General features: G+C 34.1%; 1 protein-coding gene across 2 annotated transcripts in view; it reads right to left on the reverse strand.

Annotated features, from left to right (window-relative positions):
- The window catches only part of cacna2d2a (calcium channel, voltage-dependent, alpha 2/delta subunit 2a), a 262,629-nt gene that overhangs the window by 67,658 nt on the left and 175,963 nt on the right, over positions 1 to 19,008 (reverse strand). For both annotated transcript variants that reach the window (XM_067372767.1, XM_067372766.1), the window contains exons 7-8: positions 7,201 to 7,332; positions 7,054 to 7,111 (exon numbers count right to left, since the gene is read on the reverse strand). In XM_067372767.1, the coding sequence (XP_067228868.1) occupies positions 7,054 to 7,111; positions 7,201 to 7,332 (190 nt within the window). The remainder of the gene's footprint in view (positions 1 to 7,053; positions 7,112 to 7,200; positions 7,333 to 19,008) is intronic.

Consider the following 19,008-nt stretch of genomic DNA (forward strand, 5'->3'; position numbering starts at 1 on the left):
AGAGCTATCTGTTTTATTATAGCATGGTATATTAAAAGTTTCCTCCGAGTTGCTTCCAAACTCCTGCACTGGAGTCTTTGAGACATTAGCTGAGCTAAGCAGCAGGCTGTTATTTGAGTGGTCAAGCCATGCAAAGAGTGTAATACACAATGACAGCATGTTGGCCCATAATCTTGCAAACTTGACCTGACACATCCTGACTCCCCCTGCTGCCACAGCTCTGCCAATCAGCAGAGCGGGATGCAGGTTGCCAAGCAACAGTCTCAAAAACAGCTCTGGCAGTGTGTGCAGGGGGTTAAAGAGCAGTGGGCAGACGGCGGGCGGACGGATAGTGTGACACATGCTTAGATGTGCAAACGTACAACGGTGGAACAAATCCAAGTCAAACTCTGTAATACCTGCTGGAAGTTATTCAGCATTCACCTTTATCACATTCATTTTCCTCACCTAGCCCAATTTATTTTGAGTGAATCACCTGAGCACAAAATGCCATGTGTCTAATCACCCTGGAGCCACAGGAAATGACATCATGACAAGACTGATTGGCTGATGGTTGCACAAATACACATATATTTGTTTGTGTGTGTGTGTAAACATAATTTTTAACAATATTAAAACATATACTAAAATACACTAAAAAGACACTAATGTTTATATCACAACTTTAAAATAATATTTAATATTTTTAATAACATATATATACACTATATATTACATATTACTATTACAATATTATCAATTCTATATATTACTATTTTACAGCTTCAAAATGAGTCTCATCCCATCAGAATTGACAGCTGGTTAGTTTTACTGTGCTAAGAATTATGTTAAGTTATTTTTTGCACTGACTCTAGACTTATTTATTTATTATTAATTTTTTATGCATAACATAAGCTTGTTTCCGCTACTAAATAAAAAACAAATAATAAAATAGGTAACTGAGACTTTTTATCTTACAATTTTGACTTTTTTCTCAGAAGTGCGTGATATAAAGTCGCAATTGTGAGTCATATTTGCGAGTGATAAAGTCAGAATTGCGAGTTATAAAGTCAGAATTGCGAGTTATAAAGTCAGAATTGTGAGTTATAAAGTCAGAATTGTGAGTTATAAAGTCAGAATTGTGAGATATAAAGTCAGAATTGTGAGTTATAAAGTCAGAATTGTGAGATATAAAGTCAGAATTGTGAGTTATAAAGTCAGAATTGCGAGTTATAAAGTCAGAATTGTGAGTTATAAAGTCAGAATTGTCAGTTATAAAGTCAGAACTGCATGATATAAAGTTGCAATTGTGAGTCATATTTGCGAGTGATAAAGTCAGAATTGCGAGTTATAAAGTCAGAATTGTGAGTTATAAAGTCAGAATTGTGAGTTATAAAGTCAGAATTGTGAGTTATAAAGTCAGAATTGTGAGATATAAAGTCAGAATTGTGAGTTATAAAGTCAGAATTGTGAGTTATAAAGTCAGAATTGTGAGTTATAAAGTCAGAATTGTGAGATATAAAGTCAGAATTGCGAGTTATATAGTCAGAATTGTGAGTTATAAAGTCAGAATTGTGAGATATAAAGTCAGAATTGTGAGTTATAAAGTCAGAATTGTGAGTTATAAAGTCAGAATTGTGAGATATAAAGTCAGAATTGTGAGTTATAAAGTCAGAATTGTGAGTTATAAAGTCAGAATTGTGAGATATAAAGTCAGAATTGTGAGTTATAAAGTCAGAATTGCGAGTTATAAAGTCAGAATTGTGAGTTATAAAGTCAGAATTGTGAGTTATAAAGTCAGAACTGCATGATATAAAGTTGCAATTGTGAGTCATATTTGCGAGTGATAAAGTCAGAATTGCGAGTTATAAAGTCAGAATTGTGAGTTATAAAGTCAGAATTGTGAGTTATAAAGTCAGAATTGCGAGTTATAAAGTCAGAATTGTGAGATATAAAGTCAGAATTGTGAGATATAAAGTCAGAATTGTGAGATATAAAGTCAGAATTGCATGATATAAAGTCAGAATTGTGAGTTATAAAGTCAGAATTGTGAGTTATAAAGTCAGAATTGTGAGTTATAAAGTCAGAATTGCGAGTTATAAAGTCAGAATTGTGAGATATAAAGTCAGAATTGCGTGATATAAAGTCAGAATTGCGAGTTATAAAGTCAGAATTGCGAGTTATAAAGTCAGAATTGTGAGTTATAAAGTCAGAATTGTGAGTTATAAAGTCAGAATTGTGAGTTATAAAGTCAGAATTGTGAGATATAAAGTCAGAATTGTGAGATATAAAGTCAGAATTGTGAGATATAAAGTCAGAATTGTGAGATATAAAGTCAGAATTGTGAGATATAAAGTCAGAATTGCGAGTTATAAAGTCAGAATTGTGAGTTATAAAGTCAGAATTGTGAGTTATAAAGTCAGAATTGTGAGTTATAAAGTCAGAATTGTGAGATATAAAGTCAGAATTGTGAGATATAAAGTCAGAATTGTGAGATATAAAGTCAGAATTGCGAGTTATAAAGTCAGAATTGTGAGATATAAAGTCAGAATTGCGCAATATAGTCAGAATTGCGAGATATAAAGTCAGAATTGTGAGTTATAAAGTCAGAATTGCGAGTTATAAAGTCAGAATTGCGAGTTATAAAGTCAGAATTGTGAATTATAAAGTCAGAATTGTGAGTTATAAAGTCAGAATTGTGAGATATAAAGTCAGAATTGTGAGATATAAAGTCAGAATTGTGAGATATAAAGTCAGAATTGCGAGTTATAAAGTCAGAATTGTGAGATATAAAGTCAGAATTGCGCAATATAGTCAGAATTGCGAGATATAAAGTCAGAATTGTGAGTTATAAAGTCAGAATTGCGAGTTATAAAGTCAGAATTGCGCAATATAGTCAGAATTGCGAGATATAAAGTCAGAATTGTGAGTTATAAAGTCAGAATTGTGAGTTATAAAGTCAGAATTGTGAGATATAAAGTCAGAATTGCGAGTTATAAAGTCAGAATTGTGAGATATAAAGTCAGAATTGTGAGATATAAAGTCAGAATTGCGAGTTAAAAAGTCAGAATTGTGAGATATAAAGTCAGAATTGCAAGTTATAAAGTCAGAATTGTGAGTTATAAAGTCAGAATTGCAAGTTATAAAGTCAGAATTGTGTGATATAAAGTCAGAATTGTGAGATATAAAGTCAGAATTGTGAGATATAAAGTCAGAATTGCGAGTTATAAAGTCAGAATTGCGAGTTATAAAGTCAGAATTGTGAGATATAAAGTCAGAATTGCAAGTTATAAAGTCAGAATTGTGAGATATAGTCAGAATTGTGAGTTATTAAGTCAGAATTGCGAGATATAAAGTCAGAATTGTGAGATATAAAGTCAGAATTGCGAGTTATAAAGTCAGAATTGTGAGATATAAAGTCAGAATTGTGAGATATAAAGTCAGAATTGCGAGTTATAAAGTCAGAATTGTGAGTTAAAAAGTCAGAATTGTGAGATATAAAGTCAGAATTGCAAGTTATAAAGTCAGAACTGTGAGTTATAAAGTCAGAATTGTGAGTTATAAAGTCAGAATTGTGAGATATAAAGTCAGAATTGCGAGTTATAAAGTCAGAATTGTGAGATATAAAGTCAGAATTGTGAGATATAAAGTCAGAATTGCGAGTTAAAAAGTCAGAATTGTGAGATATAAAGTCAGAATTGCAAGTTATAAAGTCAGAATTGTGAGTTATAAAGTCAGAATTGCAAGTTATAAAGTCAGAATTGTGAGTTAAAAAGTCAGAATTGTGAGATATAAAGTCAGAATTGTGAGATATAAAGTCAGAATTGTGAGATATAAAGTCAGAATTGTGAGATATAAAGTCAGAATTGCGAGTTATAAAGTCAGAATTGTGAGTTATAAAGTCAGAATTGTGAGTTATAAAGTCAGAATTGCGAGTTATATAGTCAGAATTGTGAGTTATAAAGTCAGAATTGTGAGTTATAAAGTCAGAATTGTGAGTTATAAAGTCAGAATTGTGAGTTATAAAGTCAGAATTGCGAGTTATAAAGTCAGAATTGTGAGTTATAAAGTCAGAATTGTGAGTTATAAAGTCAGAATTGTGAGTTATAAAGTCAGAATTGTGAGATATAAAGTCAGAATTGTGAGTTATAAAGTCAGAATTGCGAGTTATAAAGTCAGAATTGTGAGTTATAAAGTCAGAATTGTGAGTTATAAAGTCAGAATTGCGAGTTATAAAGTCAGAATTGTGAGTTATAAAGTCAGAATTGTGAGATATAAATTCAGAATTGTGAGTTATAAAGTCAGAATTGTGAGTTATAAAGTCAGAATTGTGAGTTATAAAGTCAGAATTGCGAGTTATAAAGTCAGAATTGTGAGATATAAATTATGAATTGTGAGTTATAAAGTCAGAATTGTGAGATATAAATTCAGAATTGTGAGTTATAAAGTCAGAATTGTGAGTTATAAAGTCAGAATTGTGAGTTATAAAGTCAGAATTGTGAGTTATAAAGTCAGAATTGCGAGTTATAAAGTCAGAATTGTGAGTTATAAAGTCAGAATTGCGAGTTATAAAGTCAGAATTGCGAGTTATAAAGTCAGAATTGCGAGTTATAAAGTCAGAATTGCGAGTTATAAAGTCAGAATTGTGACTATAAATTCTGAGAAAAAAAGTCAGTCTAAAAATTCGCAATTACCTTTTTTTATTTAGTGGTGGAAACAAGCTTCCACAATAACCTGATCTTTTGGTTTGTGTTCAAGTTTGAAATAAAATTAGAAAAAAAACCTGAATTATATAAAATGCTTTCATTTATAATGTAAACTGTAAATGTCCATTAACAGAAATTACCACATGGTCACCTAATATATGAACATTTTTGATGTTTATACTGTGATATATATCATAATCATTATATGATATTACTCAATAAGGGGGTTCAAGACAAATGCATAGGTCGAATCTGTTGACGAGTTTGGTCATACCTCCCACCCCTAGCTCCCACCGCACAAACACACATACTGTAGACGTGCACGAATAAAAAAAAAAGAAGCAGCATGTGGAGCAGAGCGCCTGCTGATAGCGCACTCCACACCAATTCATCATCCCTGCGCTTATAGAGATGTTATGTTTTTGTACAGCACCACTAGCCTACACACTCGCAAAAGCATTAAAAGCAACTCATTAAGTCTGCAGAGCATGTTGCATTACAACAAAAACAATGTACAGCTCGCTCCGGCTCATCAGCAACATTAGAGCTTTGTCAGCCAAACAAGCTAACTAGCTGCTGCGCGTGTTGTTCGTCTTTAGGTTAAAAGCTTCTTACAGGTATATTGGGGATTGTATTTTTTTTTTTTTTTTTGCAATGGAGACACTCTCCCTGAGTGTGAACTTAATTACTCTGTCAAAGAAGAGGCTCATTAGCGCCTCGCTAAACTCTGGGAAACACGGCGGCACGCTCATCCAGCCATGCACCCGGCTAACACGCAAGCACCTGATAACAAGTTGTTTTCGATTTAAACACCTTGCTTTTTCCTCTAAACAGCTTTTTCTTTCTTCATTAAGTAGACAGAGATGTATTTCTGTGGGTGATTGTCTTGCTGTAGGGGTGATGTGGCGTAGCGGCTAAAGTTGCTCTTTTACGCCCTCGATCAGGACACCTAACCCCAGGCTAATCCTGAGGGGATTGTTCCTATAACAAGTGTACTGCAAGTCTCTTTGGATGAAAGCGTCTGCTACATGCACTACCTACTAAGTTCTTTGGTCCAGGCTAATGCACTGTTGCTATGTTCGCTTACTGATCCTACACACAAAAATTACGTACTTTGCTGTTGATAAGAAAGCTGATACTTTTGAGCGTGCTGCAAAATTTCACCTGTTTTGTGACATACTACCATATCATTAAATTGCATATGGACATCAGAAGGTCCTTGAATAATGTTTACGTTAGCATTTAAGTGCTAGTCCCAGTAGCAATGCAGCCACAGCCAACAAGAACACAACACTTGGGAATATATATTGGAATTAGATAGTGTTATTACTTGAAAATAAGAATCAAGGTAAACCAAGGAATGATTTAATTAATTGATACATTTATAAATAAATTATTGTCAACTAAAATAAATAACTTCTAAATAAAATTGGATAAAATAACTAAGACAAACGTATAAGTAAATAATACATTATGCTAAATAAAAAAATAAGCTAAATAAATACAGAAGTAAATAAATAACTTATGTTGAATAAATGAATTGAATAAAATGACTTCAGCTTAATAAACAAAAATAAATAATAATTTTAAAGTCAGAAATACATAAATGCTTAAAAAACTTCAGCTAAATAAATGCATAAAAAATAATAAAAAATAATGAAATAAATACAATAACTCCAACTAAATGAAACAATAAAATAAATAAATAATTTAAGTTAAATAAGTTATGCTGAATAAAATAAATTAAAATTACAGCTAAATAAAATATAAAAATAAAAATGCATAAATAAAATAAAAATATTTCTGCTAAATAAAATCAATGAAATAAATACAATAAATTATACTAAATAAAAATAAAATAAATAAAATCATTTCAGCTAAATCAATAAAAAAAATTCATCTAAAAAGCAAAAAAGAAATGAATGTTGCCAACATTTTATTGATCTGCTCTTCACAGATTTTTAATCCTCATTTTGATACTGGTTTTGTATAAACATACCAAAAAACTGTTTCTCTACCAAAACAGTAGTTGACCTGAAAGAGAAAACTGACCATAGAAGACAGCTTATGCTAATGCTTGCTATATAGCACCCCTTGTGTTAACATATTAATAAACGCAACAGTGGAGGAAATCATAATATAAAGTCTTCCCTATAGATCTGGAGCAAGCACACGGGGACTGACCCGTACTGACCCCGCGGTCAAGGTGGCACTGTAAACTGCAGCAGTCCGACTTAATTTGAACTTCAAACGCTTGCTTGCTCTTCACAGAGAAGGCCACCGGGGAGCCGGTGAGAACAACAAGATCAAAGCCAGACTAAATGGAGTCTTTCCTCCGCCAGCTGAGTGTGAAGGCGACGGTACTCACCACGGCCGTCTCCTCACATCATACAGGTCAATCTTGTTGGGTGCTCTCCACTTAGTGGCTAGAGAGAAAACAGGACACACTCAGAGTTTGACTGGACAAATGGATGTACTTCGGTTGAGAGCAGGGTTTCCTACAGAAGAACTGTACCTGGGTAGTATCTAGTGACACCAGTGGCACTGCCAAACACCTGCCAGCGCAGCGAAGGATCCTCACGACTGTTTTCAATGAAGACCCTCTCCAGAGACTGAGTCCAGTTCAGCTCGTTCAGGATAGTGGGAGCTGCAGGAGACACAAAAATCACATACTTAAGAAACATTATACCATTGAAATTAGACAAGCTTCAAGCATTCATATTTTGTTTTACTTTTGCTTTATATATTTTTAGTCATTATATATACTACCGTTCAAAAGATTGGAGTCAAGAAGGTTTTTTTTTTATTTTATTGAAAATAGTACTTTTTTCCCCCAATAAGGATGCATAAATTGATCAGAAGTGATAGTAAAGACATTTATAATGTTTCAAATAAATGCTGTTTCTTTTGAACTATTCATCAAAGAATCCTGAAAAAAATGTCAGTGAGTTTTTTTATACAAAAATATGAATCAGCACAACCATTTGCTGAAAATTCAGCTTCAATCACAGGAATAAATTATTACGTAATCACATTGGAAAGGTCACGCGTGACGTAGGCAGAAGTACCGTTCCAGTGTTTACAAAGCAAATGTGCAAAGACTAAGTCAAACGGCCTTTACACATAAGAAAAAAAAAAGAAAAAAGGTAAAACAACGATGTCGGACAATTTTGAACTTGGAAGAGAAAAAGAGATGGAGTTTTTCACCCTGCCGTGGTACTTCTACCTACTGTACGTCACACGTGACCGTTCCAACGTGATTATGTAATGTTGATGTGTTGCATCATAGAACTAGTACAAGATGAGAATTTGTGGTTAAAAAGTATATAATTTTTTTAGAAAATATAATGGTTTCTCTAGATAAGACCCTTATTCCTCGTCTGGGATCATGTAGAGCTCTTTGAAGCTGCACTGAAACTGCAGTTTGGACCCCATTGAAGACCACTATATGGAGAAAAATCCTGGAATTTCTTTTCGACTAAAGAAAGAAAGACATGAACATCTTGGATGATGTGGGTGAGTAAATTATCAGGGAATTGTAATTCTGAAGTGAACTAATCCTTCAACACTGGTAAATGTGAAATAAGACAATCCATAGAGGTGCTCTGTTGAAGAACATGCTGACTAAACTGATGAAAAACAAATACTCATATCCACAAACCACATCAAAACAAAAAAATGAGAGGCAGATATTTCTGATAACAGAGACACATGTGCCAGAACTCTGTAATTATATGGAAATATTCAGAGAAACACTTCTGACTGTTGCAAACGGTCGGACACCATCTATCCCTGCGGTGTCCGAGGAGACATTCAGACATCACGCCTGACCTTGGACAAGGTTATCACTGTATGATAAGGGAGAAACAGCTTGCTACTGATCCACACACACTCTCAAAGGGCATCCAGAAAAGATTTTACAATCAGAGATGTTCTAGAAGATCTTTTTATTCTCTGGTTCTGAAGCAAACCAAGTACTGCTGCTTTAAAGAACCAAAAATGCAGTGTAATATCAAGAAGTTTATTCAAATCGCTTACAGTAATATTGTGAAATATTATTACAATTTAAAATAACTGTGTACTATTTAAATATATTTGACAAAGTAATTTATTCCTGTGATGCAAAGCTGAATTTTCAGCATCATTACTCCAGTCTTCAGTGTCACATGATCCTTCAGAAATCATTCTAATAGGCTGATTTGCTGCTCAAGAAACATTTCTGATTATTATCAATGTTGAAAACAGTTGTGCTGCTTCATATATTTCTGGAAACTGAGATAATTTTTTTTTCAGGATTCTTTAATGAATAGAAAGTAAAAAAAAAAAAACATTTACTGTATTTGAAACAGAAATATTTAGTAAAAAAAGCTAAAAGCCACAAAAACTTTTTATTTCAGAGGTGTTCACCAGAAATCCATCAAAAGGTTAGAAAATGTTTTTTATAAATGTGTTTTTTATAAATTCTGTAACATAAAACAGCTGAAAATAAAACAGATTGAAAATACAGATGGTTTCAGCCCAGCACCCAATCCATCCCTTACGAAAGGAAAATATATTTACCAATATATTTCTTAAAATATATTGTGATATATTGTAATATATTATTTTCCCTTTTTATTTTCCAATATATTATATATTTGAATACATTGAATAATATATTGATGATACATATATTATACACTATATTATATACTAATGTAATATATTGCAATATATTGCAAAATATACAAATGATTGCCACTTTCAATATATTACAATATATTGAACATGAATATATATTATATGTGTTTATATATCCCAAAATATATGCAATATTATATTTATAAATATCCACCATTATGTATTTAGATTTATATGGGAAAATGTTTTGGTAATATATGTAATAATATAGTGCCTTTTTTGGTTTTGATTGCAATATATTTTTTTATATGTATCATTATATATACATATATAGTCTATGCATATATTGCAATATATTGAATAATACAAAAGGAATTGCTTTTCATATATTGAAAAATATGTGATAATATATTTACTAATATATCATAATGTGTGTAATTTTATATTCAGTAACATACTTTATAATATATAGATTTATATGTGATCAGATATGGTACTGCATGCATATATTTTAAAATAATTTACATTTTAAATGTTTTATATTTTCAAGTTAGTTAACAAAAGCACACCTGCATGTACTAACATTTCTACCAAAGAGACTATCACTGTGCTATAGCGTGCACAGCCGTTATTATAGTCTTAATGGTGTTCAGCCAATCATAAACCTAACCACAGACTCTACTCTTCAGCACAGTGGTAACCCCAAACACTCACACATACCAGAAAACCTTTTAAATTCCAAAATAATACAACTTTAAACACTAACAGATCTCCTCCTATATCAATATTGAGCAAAAAACATGAAATAGCACTTCATTTTAACATTTACTTTCCTTTAACAGTCAGAAGCAAAGCATGCTGGGAACTAGAAGTCTGTTGTAACCACTGATTGTTACTCATTCCATGAATGTGTGGATATATATGTGTGTACAATACATTCACATTTATATGGGAACATGTGTGTGCAATATACAGTATACAGAATAAAGGATAAAACTTGATGAATATAATGCTATTTTTGTCTTCATTTATACATATTTTATATGTATCAATATATAGCCATACATGGTCAATGCATATGTTGCAGTATATTGAAAAATATAAGCACTAGTTTCCCATATATGGAAATGTATTATGTAATGCATCGCATTATATTTTGCAGTATATTTCCATATATTTTTGTTCTGTAAGGGATGTCTGATGATCTAAAACTAATTCAAATGCAAATGTTTAATGACCACTATGCTTATATTTCAGTTCTTCTATATACAACCAGATGATGAAATCTCAGTTGACAGGATGTTCTGCACACACTTCCCACCTCGGAAGGTTGCGCTAGCTTTATTTAACTGACAGCTCTCTGCAAGCGTACTCCATTTTGGTCCCGTGCAGTTTGTCTCGAGTGCAAGCGAAACTTTTGCAACGTGTCTCGCTCTCGCAACTGTCTGTCTCTACCTGCGCTGCGCTTCCTCCACGTGTCTGTCTTCTCAGCTCAACTCTCTGTTGTCCTCCTCTGTCTCTGTTTGTTACGCTCAGCGTGTCAGTAATGTCTCTCCATCTTTTGTGGTCTCTCCGTCACCAGAGTTCAATCCACAGCTACCCACCTACATGACACACAGCGCAAACACTGACCTGACACTGCCAGTAAATGTCTTCCTCCGTCCATTTCTGCATCTTCTCTTTTCCTTCACATCCTACTTACTGAGCACGTCTCCTACTCACTTACTGCCTGCTTCCTTACACAAGCATGTTTATATCTATCACTAATTCTCACACAGAAATGACTACTAAATTTCACAAATAAATACAAAGAAAGGGAAAGTAACACATTGCATGTCAACTTTATGTACGTTCGACAAATTGTGCAATATGCAACCAGAACACATTAGACTTAGAGTAAAAATACAGTAAAAACACTAATATTGTAAAATATTATTACAATTTAAAGTAACTACTTTCTATTTGAATATATTGTAAAAAGTAATTTATTTCTGTTATCAAAGCTGAATTTTCAGCATCATTACTCCAGTCTTCAGAGTCACATGATCCTTCAGAAATCATTCTAATATGCTGATTTGCTGCTCAAGAAACATTTCTGATTACAGTCAGTGTTGAAAACTACATTTATTTGAAAGAAATCCTCTGTATTGTACAAAACGTTACCAATGACACCAGTTTAAGACAGACAGTCGAATTATAAAATGTTTAACAGCTCTGCCATAGATAAAGTTGTGTTTTTCCTCTTCCATTTAAGTGTTTGATGTTTAAGTGTGTGTAGGAGTGTGTCTTTGAGTCAAGGATACAACGACAGACATCCGACACACTGTTTACACCATTATCAGACACACACAGGGGGGTATGCAGATTCAACCACACCGGAGTGGACAGCAGCTGGGACACACGCGCACACACACACACACACACACACACACACACACACACACACACACACACACACACACACACACACACACACACACACACACACACACACACACACACACACACACACACACACACACACACACAGAGCTGTGGCAGGTCGTCTAAGCAGAATTACGAGGGCTGGGTAGATAAGGAAACAGACGCAAAACAAAGGCCTCGGTTGATTTATTTTCCGAGGACACGACGCGCGCTGGACAATTGATAAAAAGAAAAATATCCTCCGAGGGAGAATTTGTGGGTGGTGGAGTGGGACTATGTGGGGCTCATCCTTCAAAATAAGAGTGTGTGTGCGTGTTAGATTCTTTTAAAAACCATCAAGCACAATCCCTCAGACACTTTTAAGAGCACCGGTTGTGCTAACCGCTCGGTCCGTTATGGAGCAAAGCGAGACATGAGGAGCAGCCCGGGTTATGAGGTCGATTTATGGGGTGTGCTGTGAGCCACAAATCCTTCATACTGAATCCCGTCATGCTTATTACTCAGCAAAACAGCTCTACAGGACTCCATGTGCTGGATGAGCACGGCTTAGTGTATGATGGATGTTAATATAGGCATTTTTTTATCATATGCAAATCTGTGTTTACAAAAATCCATGTCAGAACAATTACACATTTAAATAAATAAATACATCTTAATATAAAATGGATCATTCTGGTTATAATTTCTAATTGGATCAGAGTTCACTTTCATTACTGATTCAGTCAAATTGATGATTCATTCAGACTGCTTTTTTGTGAACCTGTTTGATTGACTCACTGAAAAGATCTGATTCAAAAGCCTTTGTCTGTCGAGTCAAGTTTTAGTCAATACTAGTACTGCTGAAATATTTTAGAGCTGAGAAAAATTATATTCACTGTGCAAATTTGTTCAATTTATTAAAAAAATAATGGAAATGCAATTACAATAATGAAAATGCATATTAATATTTCTTTAAATTCTCTCTAAAAAAAAGTAAAAAATCTTGAAAAGAAATCTAGTCACGTTTTAATATTGTGTATAATATTTCTTTGAGGGGACCACGCAAAACATGATTGTATTTCTGCTCAGCTAGTGACACTGGATATCAACCACACGGCAAACGGTCTTACTGTTAATTTTGACAACATGTTCAACAAAACACAGGGAACAAAAGTACAGACACACTTTCACATTCTGTATCTGTTGCTCAAATATATTCACCGCCCTCAAACTGACGCTCCTCTTAGTATCCACATCTCATCCGCATCAAGGCCACAGACAGCGAGACACATCCACTATCAGTGTCAGCAGTCCATGCCAACACCTGTCAGAACAGTGGAACATATGTCATAACACTGACCTCAGGTGATGGAGCGCAACGCTACGCTACAGACACACAACCCACATCTGGAAGAACAATAACAATTCACATTACAGCCTCACCACACATCAGGCCATCAAACATTCAACTAAACGCACTAATAAGGGAAATATATTTCAGTACTTGAGGAAGTTTAGGAATAAGCATGCAGTGTTATTTTAGTATTATTTATTTATATATTATAGTATCCTCAATGACAAAATTCATGACAGGAAAAATAGTTTGCGCACATCAGAGAGCGTATTCACGATACTCGTACTCTGTGTATAGGGAGCGGTGGTGCTGAGCGCACATGCTACAAGATACAACATTTATCAGACACCTAAGGCATTTTTCAATATGTATACTTCTCTGTACTTGTGTTCTTGTAAACTTGTGAAACATCATCAGTCGCTGTCCAAGTACTGTTCCAATTCAAAGTTTGCATCTAGCCAAGTACAGTTCAAATCCCCGGATGTGTTCTTGATCCGTCCCTTTTATCAAGGATGCATCGAGAGGTGACTTGTGCAGACTTGAGACAGCCAGCTATCCCAGAATGCATCTCGCAATAACCAGTATGCGTCAGTAGTAAAGGAGAAAACCCACATAATTTAAACATAATACTGTTATTATGTCGTTTTAAGAGTTTTCAGGTGAGAATGTGCTGGTTTAAAGCTAAAATTTGTGTTTTTTTGATAAAGATAGCACCTTTCTGAAAATGTAATCTGACGTTGTCGGAGTTGTGAGATCCAGGCGATCACCGGACGCTCAGCGCTCATGTACCCAGCCGAGAGCAGCCTTACCTTGGCTAGTCCTTCTGACGTTTGCCGCTGGCTCCGTTTTGGCTGAGGGCAACGTGTCGTTTCATAACTTTATATATGGCTAGTTAACATTTGTATCCTACTAAAGCACTGATTTTGTACTCTTGACTGAATTGTTTGCTTTATTTCTTATTGTATATTGTTATACCTTTTATAATGGCTATTATTGATCATTAAAACTGACATCTAATAAAAAGAGACAGGGTTCTGTTTTATGTTATAGCCTATTTCATTTCATTACAGTGAAGATAATCAGAGTATGCACAAATAGTATTACATTTAATATTTTTGAAATGTAAACGAAAAGAGGCAGTTGTTTAATATTTCGTTTAGTTATAAATATATGCACATAATCAATCACTGGTTGCCTGAGGCTATTAATATGTTTTTGTTTGTTTTTTAAATAAAACGAAAAGAGGCAAAGTGGTGTTTAAAATTTAATTTTACTGATGGATAAAATATACATACAGAGATAACCGGAGAAGCCAGAGCAAGCTGAGTGACTTATCAAGCACGCTGCTGTGCCATTTGCAGATTCACCGGACTTGTGTTCTCCTGTTCACAGGAGTTCGTTCTCCTGAGTCGAACTTGCCAAGACCTAACTACCAAGGACGCAAACTTGGTTTTGAGAAACACCTTTAGGCTCTGTTGAGCAATGAATCCTCTGCCATGGTCTTGTCAGTCATTGATCAGTGAATTGTGATTCCTGCTGCACTGTGTGCGACTCAACAGCTCATGCTGGAAAAGCAGAGCAGACGTTTACAGTACTTTATAGTGAACCATTTTCCAACTGCAAGAGTTTTTATTTCTATAAAAAAAGCAAAAAATCTTGAAAATAAATCTAGTCACTTTTAATATTGTGTATAATATTGTGTTTAAAGATGCCATCAAACGTTTTTTTTACAAGATGTAATATAAGTCTAAGGTGTCCCCTGAATGTGTCTGTGAAGTTTCAGCTCAAAATACCCCCTTTTTTTTTTATTAATTTTTTTAACTGCCTATTTTAGGGCATCATGAACTATGATCCGATTTATGCTGCTGCCCCTTTAATTCTCGTGCTCTCCGCCCACAGAGCTCGCACTTGCCTTGAACAGTGCATAAACAAAGTTTACACAGATAATATAACCCTCAAATGGATCTTTACAAAGTGTTCGTCATGCATGCTGCATGCATGCATCGGATTATGTGAGTATTGTATTTGTTTGGATGTTTACATTTGATTCTGAATGAATTTGAGGCTGTGCTCCGTGGCTAACGGCTAATGCTACACTGTTGGAGAGATTTATAAAGAATGAAGTTGTGTTTATACATTATACAGACTAAAAGTGTTTAATAATGAAAATAACGACGGCTCTTGTCTCTGTGAATACAGTAAGAAACGGTGTTAACTTTAACCACATTTAACAGTACATTAGCAACATGCTAACGAAACATTTAGAAAGACAATTTACAAATATCACTAAAAATATCATGATATCTTGGATCATGTCAGTTATTATCGCTCCATCTGCCATTTTTCGCTATTGTTCTTGCTTGCTTACCTAGTCTGATGATTCAGCTGTGCTGCTCCAGACGTTAATGGCTGCTCTTGTGTAATGCCTTGAACATGAGCTGGCATATGCAAATATTTGGGTCTCATACATATTAATGATCCCGACTGTTACGTAACAGTCGGCGTTATGTTGAGATTCACCTGTTCTTCGGAGGTCTTTTAAACAAATGAGATTTGCATAAGAAGGAGGAAACAATGGTGTTTGAGACTCACTGTATGTCATTTCCATGTACTGAACTCTTGTTATTTGACTATGCCGAGATAGATTCAATTTTTAAATTGAGGGCAATTTTTAATATTGTGTACCCCTATAATATAGCATTTATTAAGATTTTTAATTTTTATTTTCAGTTTTCATTTTAATATTAATTTACGTTTTCAGCCATTTTTAAATATTTCAATTTAGATTTCATTTATTTTTATTTCAGTTTTAGTAAGTTTAATAACTTATTTTCAGTCATTCATCCCCGTCAGTTCAGTTAATCGTTTTTTCATCTACTATTTTTATTTTATTTCAGCTCTATTTCAATTAACAAAATTGATTTTGATAACAACTTACAATAAAGTTGCATTTGTTAAAGTGCCCCTACTATGCTATTTTAAAAGTTCTTAATTTTGTTTTAGAGTCTCCTACAATAGGTGTACATGCATCCAAGGTCAAAAAACACTTTAATTTTCTCATGATATACATTGAAGCATCAGCTCTTTTCTCACAGAAAAGCTGTCTGAAATGCCTGAAACCATCTGAAATGGTTCAACAAAGGATTTGTCTCTCTAAACAGCAACTTTTGGTTCTGATCAGTCAACCACTATGAGTGCATGTCGAAAACCAAACGCCCATTACCATATCTGAATTTCAGCTCCGGAGGCTTACAGAAACAGTAAACAGTAACGATGGTGTCGGTTTTACCGTACCAATTCAAGCCAGAGACCTCATCCTTTGGAAGTGCATGTAAAGTGGATTTGCTTGCACAGCACAGAAAACAGCGTCTTTTTGACATTTCGACAACACAAACCAAACTCCTCCAGTCTCTGCTACAGCTACAGTGTTTGAGGGCGGGGCAAAGTAGATGTTCGACGGCAGCCAATGAATACAACAGGCTGGCATTATGCAAATTTGTTACAAACCTAAGTAGGTTCATGCAGGAAGTATGACTGGAATTATTGATGACTAGTTTAAGGCAGTTTAGAATCGCTTCTTTCTTTTGGGAGACATTTATCTGCACTTTGATCTTTAAAACTTTGCAGACATTTTACATTCACAGACAGCTATAAATACACACTACACTCTTAGAAAAAAAGGTTCTTTGGGGTTCTATATAGAACCCTAGGGTTCTTTAACCAACTTTATAGAACCCTTTCTGCCAAAAAGGTTCTATATAAGGAGAAAGAACCAAAGGGTTCTTTGGGCTAAATGTGCTTTATATACATTATTAGTGCTTTATTTAAATTATTACACTATTGAACATTATATTTGTGTTTTTACTTCAATTTTACTTAGGCACACCTTTCATTCTGAAGAAAACAAACTTATATACATTTTCAAGTTTAATAGGTTTATTAGAAAATAATAATTGCCGCATTATCCTGTAATGAAAAAAAAAAAATCTAATTGTTTCTGGATCTAGGCGCTAGGGGCAGAATTCTGCCATCTGCTGGTTAAAGAAAATCCTGTAGGAATGACTTAGATTCTGAAAGTCAATTCTTACAACTCAACCCTCCAAACAAATGCATTAAATGATCTTCGACATAAACAGCAAATAACTTGCATGTGTATGCGCTGATCAGTTCTGAACTGTCTGCACGCGCAGTGTCGGATTTCAGCCGCGCGAGTCGTGCGCGAGTAATTAGAATGCACGTGCATTTTAAACTTCAACCGTTACGGACGTCCGTTTGAGCTCAGCGCTCGAGAGGACGACGATTAAATTGGTAAGTGAGAAAATAATATCTCTTACGTTATTTTAAATTCCTGATATTTTTACACACCTTGCATGTTTTTTGTTTTTTTCAAGAATCAAAAAGAAAAAATGTGGTTTACGGTGCTGTCGGGGCCTGCGCTATTCTCCGCCAGGAGGTTTGTCATTTCTTACATGAATTCCTAAAATCTCTGTTAAAAAACGGTTGTGGACTGTTCAATAAAGGTGGCGAGAGTTCATGTTATATCCTAATACACTTTTCTTTGTACTGTAGATTGTATTAGAAAACGATGTTTCAGGAGCAGTCAAATCACTGTACACCCAGACTGTTATAAACATGAATTCAAGAGAAACCCCGAAGAACAAAGAGAGGAGCTGATGAAGATGTTTCTTCTGTGGATATAGCTGTGAGTATTTGGTGTTTGCAGTTATAGCACACTTTTTTTTCTGAATTAATTGAAGGCCTAATTTATGCTAAACACTGTATTTGGTTCTTGAAGATGCATTAGGAAGATGAAGAAAAGACCTTCAACTGCAAACCAATGACACAAAAATGTACATTATTTTTACTCACAGTACCAACTTTGGGAAACCTGTAAATTTGCTAAACTGAAGTGGCTTATATTTGTTTTCTATTTTCCATGTTTAATGCAATAATTAATAATAATAAATAAATATTTCTGTTTGCACTCTCACTGCAGAAATGGACTCTGGAGTGCAGCATTACTTCAATAAGATGAAAATAACACACCTGTATGATTCAAGTAAGTTTTAAGATGTAATTGTGAGAGATTCCTTTCTGTTTTCTGTTGTACTGTACTCTCCATAAGTCTAATAAATGTTTTTCTGACCTGCATCTCCATCTTAGGATGTCAAGCCCCCTGAACGCAAAGAGAGTCTGCATCAAAATGGACGTGCCCCTAATTGAAAACACAGAGATGTCAAAAGTATCTGTTGGCTGTCTACTTTTTGTTCAATATGGAGCATCCAAATGCCAGTTTCTTTCATTCAGCACTATTTAGCCCTTCTCAGTACTGAATTTGCTGCCATGGGTCATTTGTTTTTATTGTTTAAATGCTTATCTGAATGTTAAGTTATCATTTAACGCTCATGAATTTAAAAAAAAAATTCTACTAGCTAGTCTTTTAGTTCATTTTTTTAGAAACATTTATTTATGTTAAGTCTTCTAACTATCGCTCTATGAATTGCATTGTTTTATATTGCTTGTGTCATTGGAAATGCTAATAAAAATGTCTTAAATGATTACATATTATTTTGTTGTGTTATGCCTATAGGTATTTAAGTTTTTCTAGTGATAAAGTAATATATAATAAATTATATAAATTATATAATTCATAAGATTTAATTAAAATAAATTAAAAACTAAATCAATAAAATGAACCCATAAAAGGTTCTATATAGAACCTTTTTTCCTGGCAATAAAGAACCCTAAAGGGTTCTTTTCATTGAACCCTTAAAAAGGGTTCTGTATAGAACCTTTTAGGGGTTCCAAATACGTAGCGCCTGATAGAACCTTTTAAGGTTCTATATAGAACCTTTTCTTCTAAGAGTGTACATGAAAGGTAATATCTGAAAAAGCATTCACACTGTTTTAATCATTCTGAAAAACAGAAATGATAATATTAAAGCC

Source organism: Chanodichthys erythropterus, chromosome 21 (assembly GCF_024489055.1).
Source record: "Chanodichthys erythropterus isolate Z2021 chromosome 21, ASM2448905v1, whole genome shotgun sequence".
In the NCBI taxonomy this organism is placed as follows: Eukaryota; Metazoa; Chordata; class Actinopteri; order Cypriniformes; family Xenocyprididae; genus Chanodichthys; species Chanodichthys erythropterus.